The 8,439-nt window shown below is 41.8% G+C and overlaps 1 protein-coding gene across 1 annotated transcript in view; it reads left to right on the top strand.

The window, feature by feature from the left end:
* Positions 1-283: 283 nt before the first annotated feature.
* GBE1 (1,4-alpha-glucan branching enzyme 1) overlaps positions 284-8,439 on the top strand; it is a 281,160-nt gene continuing 273,004 nt past the window's right edge. The window contains exon 1 of the mRNA XM_035015151.1: positions 284-647. Within this exon, the coding sequence (XP_034871042.1) occupies positions 514-647 (134 nt within the window). The 5' untranslated portion in view covers positions 284-513. The remainder of the gene's footprint in view (positions 648-8,439) is intronic.

Genomic DNA, 8,439 nt, shown 5'->3' with positions numbered 1-8,439 from the left:
CCCTCCAAGAAAACCACGCATTCATTTGAAAAGGATGCCACCAGTAGGAGTTGTTTACAGAAGAAAAGCTGAGGGCTAGCTCTGGAGCCGAGTGCGGTCAGGGCAAGGGAGGGCAAGGCTGAGCTAAGGCGGCGGGCGGCCGGGGCCCGCCTGCCAGGGTGGCCTCGGCCCAGAGGTTGGGGAGGAAGGGGCAGGTCTCCCCAGCCTTCAGGCGCTAGCCGCGTGAGTGGGCGGAGGGCCCTGGGCGCTTAACAGCACCCCCTCCCCACTTCGGGAGGTGCGTCCGGGAATCACCCTGGGTCCCGCTCCGCCCCGCCGCCGGGGGAGGAGGAGAAGGGGGGAAGGGGGGGGCAGACGGCAGTTCTCTTCCGCTATAAAGGGCCCTGGGCCGCCGAAGCTCGCCTCAGCGTCCTCCGGCTCCGCCTTCGCCGCCTTCCTCCCAGCCTGAGCTCCAGTTCCCGCTCAGGTTCCAATCGACCCTCTCGGGCTCGGCTACTCGGGCTGCACCAGAAGATGGCGGCTTCCGACGCTCGGGCCGACTGCTCCGAAGCGGCGCTGGCTGCAGCCCTGGCGGACGTGCCGGAACTAGCTCGACTGCTGGAGATCGACCCGTACCTGAAACCCTTCGCCCTGGATTTCCAGCGCAGGTACCGCCCGACGCCACCTCAGCACTCTTCCCCCCCCACCCCCCTTCTCCTCTAAGCGGGACAGACTGCCTTCCAGGCGCGGGCTCCAGGCGCGGGCTGCAGGCGCGGGCCGCCCCTCGGCCCCTTTCGCGCAGGCCCCGCCCCCTAGCGGCCCCGCCTCTTGGGCCCCGCCCCGCCTCGCCCTGTGCTGGCCCGCCCCCGACCTTGGAGGGTGACAACTTCTTTGGGTGGGCGTGGAGTTGACCTCGTTACCTGGATCCAGTGGCTTCCAGGGTAGTGGGGTGGTGACTCTGGCCCCCGGACTAGACGTGGCAGCGCCGCATAGACTCCCCTCATCCCTTCTCCCTTCCTTTCAGATCCTTGGTTTTGCGCCATTGCGTGCGTGCTTTGGCTCCCAGCACTAGTTTCCTCAGGTGCGAAACCGAGGGAGGCAAAGCCGCTGCAGGTTTTCTGACCTTCCCATTCACAGTGTTGCCCCGTGAATTAACGTGTGCAGAGCACCCGGCGTGTGTAATCGCGCGTTTACAATCTTTGTTCATTTCATTGCAAATACTGTGATTTTACATCCAACAGGATTCTTTCAGGCAGTTTTTGTTCTTCCCGTAATGTTTCCTCTCTCAGGGAAGATTAAGCGTATCTTGAACACTATTTCCCGACCGCGCGGGCCGGCATCGATGAGTAAACGTACGGCATCGTTTGTCAGCGACATTTGTCTGGGTTTGGTACTGCCGTCCCGAAGAGGGAGAAAGGCCCGGAAAGCCGAACTTCTAGAAGCCGATTTAGGAGCCTTAGCTTTAGTTTGTTCCCTGTCGTGCTATAGTAGATTGTTTTAGCACAGTTAAGTTGCTGGGATAATAATTCTAGTAGCCCGCTCAACTTCAGAGGTATAGTTTTTAAGATTAAAATAGTTGTTATACTAGTGATAGTAGTTACATTTGTGAGATAAGCACATTGTGATTTAATGGTTTCTGCCCATTTAGCCAAGTGACTCCAGGAGGAAAACTACCATGGCAAAAGAATAGACATAGTCACATTTTCAAGTAATAGAAAATGGCCATTATTTATGATTTTATTTATTTATTTGACAGAGAGAGAGCACAAGCAGGGGGAGGGAGAGGGAGAAGCAAGCCCAATGCGGGCTCAATCCCAGTATCCTGGTATCATGACCTGAGCGGAACGTGGAGGCTTAACTGCCTGAGCCACCCAGGTGCCCCAGAAAAATGGCCATTTAGTTAGTGGCAAGAAGCAGTATTAGGGGGTAATGAAACAGGGTTGATCTGGAATTTGGGAAAAAAATCTTAAGTTCACGACTTGGAATTGCAACTGTTTATTAAGGATTCCCTATGAACAAAAGAAGTTGGGGACACAAAGTTCAATATAACATCTCATTGCAGAGCTTGTATATCCTAATGAATGAGCCCTCCTCAAAGTAGTCACCTTGAGCTGTTGCTCAGTTAATCAGGTTATTGGGCCCATACACAGCCTTATGAAATTGCTTTCAGTATTTACAATTTATGCTTTCAAAGTGACTGAGTGCATCATCTTCATGGTTCAAAATTGGATTTAGAAATAGTCAAAAAATCTTAGAGCAAAAGATGGTGGTCAGACTTTTTTGATGTGCTTATTAATGATGATCCTAATTTATCTGTATGCTTTGTAAATGACAAAGACATTTCTAAAAGAAGACTTGTGGGATGTTTTGTTTGTTTCCCTACCTTCTTTAAAACAAAAAGATCACAGCAGACAAACAACCCTTGTTAAGTGTTTCTTTCATGTAATTCACTTCAACCCCATTGGGATTGAAGCAGTTATGATCCTCTTTCATGGTTTGTCAAAATTAATGGGAGGGTCAAAGGCCCAAATAAGGAAGTGAGGGCAATCCAGTGTCCTTGGTGAAAAGGCTGGTCCAGTGGGCCCATGTGCCTCACTCTGACCTGGATTCTACTTCTGGACTTGGTTCTGAGTAATTGCCATTTTCCAGCACACATGTTCCATTTAGGCATATCAAATAGTAATTTGGCATTTGGCAGTAGCAATTTTTATTGACTGTTAACATGTGAAGAATAAAAAAATTCTTCCCTCATAAAGTTTGGTCCTGGTTACTTTTTCGATTTTCTGTTTATTTCTAATAACCCACTGGTGCATTGTGTCTTTGGCCTAACATAGATATACAGCCAGTCATTCAGGTGCAAAGTAGAACTTTAAGGAGTGAAGAAAATTTAGGGCACAAACAACGGTATTTAAGAATGGTGGTGGGGGAGTTAGTTTCTTGTCTTTGATGGACTGTCTCATCCTTTCCCAACGAAAGCATCTTCGTTAACAATTCTGTTATGTACATTTGTTGTTCTTGTTTACCTTTTCTGTAACTGTAAGAATGTCAGATCAAGTGTGAGGATTAATGAATTACTCTGTGACATAAAATAAAAATTAGTACATTAGTGCGTGTGGTAGTCCTGATGATGTCTCATTGATTACCTTCTAAGATGGGATTTTCCTTTTGGCTGTCCTTTTTTCACCTGTTATTTATACTGCAATTAGTTGCTGTGATCATAATTTCAAAATCTTGGTGTTTTAAAACAGTGAGATTAATTGTCCCTATATTACATGCCAATGTGTGTCAGTCTCTCTTGGTCATCACTCAAGGATTTAGGATGATGAAAGCTTCGTTTTGAAACATGCTGCCATAATGTTAGCTGTAGGGAATACAGAACATGTTAAACTATGCACTGTTTCTTACAGCTTTTCCCAAAGAGTGAGTAACTTCTGCTGATACATTATATTGGCCAGTGTAAGTCAAATGTGACTTTTGAGCCATGTGTGTGAAACAGAGAATTGACATTTGTGAACAACTTAAAGAACAACACAGTTGCAAAAGCACTTGTCTATACCCTCTGTTTAAAGTTTATATAGTATTTTTAGATTTTAATGTAATACTGATGACAAAACCACGAGGCAGGAAGGGTTTTTATTTTTCATGACTTACAGCTGAAGAACCTGAGATTTGGTCAAGGTCAAGTGCTTAAATTCACGTGGCTACTAGTACCGCAGGTGGGATTAATCTTTCCTTCTAGAACTATTTTCAGCAAGTTTCACAAACAGTGACTTCTTGGTAATTTAGTGGATACCTCTTTCCTTCTTTATCTCTAGCATTGGACATTTTGGGCCACTTCTTGTATCCTTGAAGCCATGAAAATCTTTTGCTTTTCTTCTATTACCTCTGATGGTTTTTCCTCTCTTTCTGACCATTTAACGTAAGAGATTCTCAGGGCTCTTCCCTATGTCCTTTTATGTATGTCTGCTTATATACTTTCCCTAGACATTCTCCTCCATCCCATGGATTCCATTTATGTACTGAGGCTACCCACATCTATCTTCACCCTCAGATCTCCTGGTCTCGGTCATATTTATAAATACCTTCATTTTGATGTCCTAGAAGTGCAAAACTCAACATGCATAAACCAAACAGCGTTTTTCATCCCAAACCTGTTTGTCCCTTTATACCCTATCTCTGTGTGTGGTATCTTTATCTACCAACTGCTCAAGCCTAAAAAACTTAACACTTATCCTTAATTCTCACCGCTTCTTTCTTCTTATCTCCAAGTAGAGTTGATTATAGTTCCTAACTCTTTTTCAACTACATGCCACTTTATATTCTTACTGCTATCATCCTACTCAAGTTGCTAACATCTCTAGCCTGGTTTACAAAAACAGCATCATCGTTGCTCCTCCTTTTCAGATTTCCTCAACAATTCCCCGTAGCTCTTAAGGTATAACACAGACTACTTCTCATGATGTGCAAGATTCTGTATTATCTGGTCTCCATCTACCTTTTTAGCCTCATTTTTGGACCTTCCTTCTCACTCTGTACCATCTAACCAGAGGGGGCCTAAGGGTCTAGAGAGGCAACTCAGATGTCAGAGCCATTCTATAAGGGGCACTAAAGTATCACTAGAATAAATTGGAAACATACCCATTTTACACATGTACCCCTTTTTAAATATTGAAGATTTTCATTTCTTTGTGTGGGCTCACAAGAAGGTAGGGGTCTAGAAAAATCATGAATAAAAGGCAAGAGAGATTAAGAACCGGAAACATTTTTGATTTTTATCAGAAGTGACTCCTGGGGCACCTGGGTGGCTCAGTCATTACGCATCTGCCTTCGGCTCAGGTCATGGTCCCAGGGTCCTGGGATCGAGCCCCGCATCGGGCTCCCTGCTCCGCGGGAAGCCTGCCTCTCCCTCTCCCGCTCCCCCTGCTTGTGTTCCCTCTCTCGCTGTGTCTCTCTGTCATATAAATAAATAAGATCTTTAAAAAAAAAAAAAAAAAAAGTGACTCCTTTAGCTCAGTGGAAATGAATTAATAAGTGAACCCTTTTATATATTTTTATTAATATAATTTTCCTCTACCCCATTAAATAGATCTTTAACAAATGTTTAAAGGGTGTCAGTTGGCAATGTGCCAGAATATTATTCTGTGTTGGAAGCCACATGTTTTGGTCTAGACATGGGTCCAGCTGTGCTTTTGTACATGCTGTTTGTTCTGTTTTATGCATACTTTGCTTCTATCTTATATGTTCCTATACGTGCTTCTGGAAGCAGCTTACAGATATATACCTTCCCTGATTTCTCCCCATCCTTATATCTTCTTCCAGGCTGGCTGAGGAGCCTCACTTCTTGTCTACCACCTTGAACACCCCCTCCTAAGGATGTTCATCCACTGTAATGTAGTTGTCTTTCTGCCCTTTTGTATCCCTGGCTAGATCGTTTGCTCCCATGGGTGGGCACTTTCTCTGTATTGTTTGTTTACTATTGTCTTCTCAGTCCATAGAACCATACTTGGCTTATAGGAAACAGGATAGTATTTGCATGAATGTGATCTGAGTCTATTTATTTTTCTCTTTTTTCGTAATAATGAATCTCAGGTCAACCTACTGTAAGCTAAAAATGTGGGGAGTGCTAGAATGAACAGAGAAGAAATGGTAGTTACCAGAGGATTATGTATGACAGTCTAGGGAAGGGAAATATATGTTCAAGTAAAGAGCTAACGATAACTAGTGAAAATCAAGAAAATCATTATTAATTAGATATTTCCACAGAGCCTAAAGGCTTAGTCACTGAAAGGATATACAGTTCGAGAGAGCCTGATGTCAAATTGTGTGCCCAAGAAGGGGAGGAGAGGTTTTTGTGACCCTAAAAGTGTTACAATTACAGTGAACATCACCATTTTGTTAGAAATGAAAATAGCTTTTACATTGGTACCTAATCAGAGTTAGAAAGTACTTTGGATTTGGTGTGTCAGCAGCCACACCAAAAATTGATTCTCACAGCACAGAAGTTTTATATCATAGCTGCATGATGCACTTTTTTCTCAGTGCCTGGCCAAGTTGTTGGCTCTGAGGAAAGTCAAATGTCAGTGATTCTAGAAGGCAGGGAAAAAAAATCTAAAGATTACAAGATGTATCTTGCCCACTCTTCTGTACTAGTAGATTTATTTGCCCTTTGCAGCTGAGATCTGTACTAACTCCAGTTACTCCCAAATTTTCTACAGTGATGGGCAAGAGGCTCTGACCTCTTTTCATTTTCAAAGTGCCTTAAAATGACTTGATGGAGCATTTTGGTTTAGTTTAGGCTCTGGTGCCTGCTGTACCACCTCCTGAGAAATGACTCTTTATGTGATAACTTCTTAGAGGATTCAGCTCAGCTCCCACCAAGCTGGTCCTAGTTAGTCAGCGAGATGTTAATATAGTCCCTGTGAAATGTCCTATAGTTTTAGACTGATAAGAATATCATGCTGCTGTTATTTGAAAGCATGTATTAAACTTCAATTATACATTTATAGATATTAAAGGAAAACATGAAAGTGTTTTCATTGGAGAGAATTGCTGCTACCAGTTCATTCAAAAGTTAAGTTTATTTTTTACTAAAGAGTACATTCTCTTCTTGTGATGTCTACCTGTCGGTAGATGCTTATCACTGTTTGAATCCAGGGTTCTTTTGTGTTTAACATCCAAAAGCAGCATATTCTGTTTTGTATTTAGAGTAACAGGAACTAAGTACATTAATAAAAGGTAAAACCACATTAAACACATGTTAATATACAATCTACATTCATTAATTTATTCTATAATTACATTGCATCTTATTTGATGTTAAGTTATAGGGACTAGACTAAAACTAGTGTTATTGATGTTTAAATGATTAGAATAATTTAGATTCTGAATTTAGTTTCTTAATATGTAAAATGGGAAAAGGTATAAAAATATTGCTGTGTATATGTTGCAAAGTATAAGGGCAAGATGAAGCTTGAACTTGAGCTCTCATATGTGCTAATAGCTTTGAATCTGAGGGCAAATTAATCAACCTCTGTGAACCTTAGTTTCTTTTTCTGAAGGATGGGACCTACCTTCTAGGAGTGTCCTGAGGACTAGGCATATATTAAAGATCCTTAGTAAGTAAATAATAGTTATTTGATGATGATAATATTATAAGCAAAATAGCCTTCCATCATAAATATTCACTAGGATATTATTTTCAAAAGATTTTATTTTTGTTAGCTTCTTTAATGCTGTATCCTGAAATCAACCATCAGGTAAGTAACATGACTAGAAGTTCTCCACAACTCTTCCATTTTGTTGGATGGCATCTTTAGGGAGTTCTTTCTTTTTTTTTTTTTTTAACTTAATTTAATTTTATTATGTTATGTTAGTCACCATACATTACATCATTAGTTTTTGATGTAGTGATCCATGATTCATTGTTTTCATATAACACCCAGTGCTCCATACAGTACATGCCCTTAGGGGGTTCTTTCTTTTTTCCTAGTAGAGCCATTGTGTCAATGAGGTGAGGAGGTGGTAATTTTAATCATAGTCTAGTATACAAGGAAAAGAATATGTTTAAACTTGATCCTTAATTTGGAGAGGAAATGAGAAGGCAATTGCCTGTGTTTACTATAAGCTGAAGGCAAGACGAGTCCCGGATATAATGAGCACAAAGGTCCCTTTAGAGAGAGAGGTAACTGCTAGCCTGCCGAAGCTCACAATCACTCTTCTTTTGATCTTCCTTTTCCATGTTTTCTCGTCTTTCATCTGACTGCTAACTGTTCATATTCTTGGGGATCAAACAGCTACAGGGATTTTCTTCCTCCTGAACTCTGGATGGTTGGAGGAATGGTCATATCAAGTTTACTGATAAACAGGAATAACTTTGAAAATAAGAAAAAATATAGAACAGCAGCTTAAAAGTTTGAAAATGAAAGAATTGTCCAGCGGAATCTGAACATATAATCTATTAGTAAGAATAAAATTTAAGTCCTGTATCTTGCCTTGTCTTTTATCTCTCTTTACTTTATGATTATAGTTATTTTCAATATGTTTGCTTTTGCAATGAAATGCATAAAACAGAAAAATGGAATATTCATGTGTGTTTTAGTAGATCCATTGAACAGAAATTACAATGAGTCACAGTCTCTGGATATGTACTCTAGGTCTGTAATCTAAAATATGATAATCAGAGAGACGCCTGGGTGGCTCAGTTGGTTAAGCGCCTGCCTTCGGCTCAGGTCATGATTGTGGGGTCCTGGGATCAAGTCCCACATTGGGCTCCTTGCTCAGCAGGGAGCCTGCTTCCCCCTCTGCCTCTGCCACTCCCCCTGCTTGTGCTCTTTCTCTTTCTGACAATTAAATAAAATCTTAAAAAAATAAATAAAATATGATAATCAGAAACCAAGTACACAGGTACACTTCTTGTATAGGTAACCTTGAAGTTTTCCAAATATTTAGCAAGTGAGAATT

Source organism: Mirounga leonina, unplaced genomic scaffold (assembly GCF_011800145.1).
Source record: "Mirounga leonina isolate KUSES-001 unplaced genomic scaffold, KU_Mleo_1.0 Mir_169, whole genome shotgun sequence".
Taxonomy (NCBI): domain Eukaryota; kingdom Metazoa; phylum Chordata; class Mammalia; order Carnivora; family Phocidae; genus Mirounga; species Mirounga leonina.
This window is presented reverse-complemented; position numbering and strand designations above follow the sequence as displayed.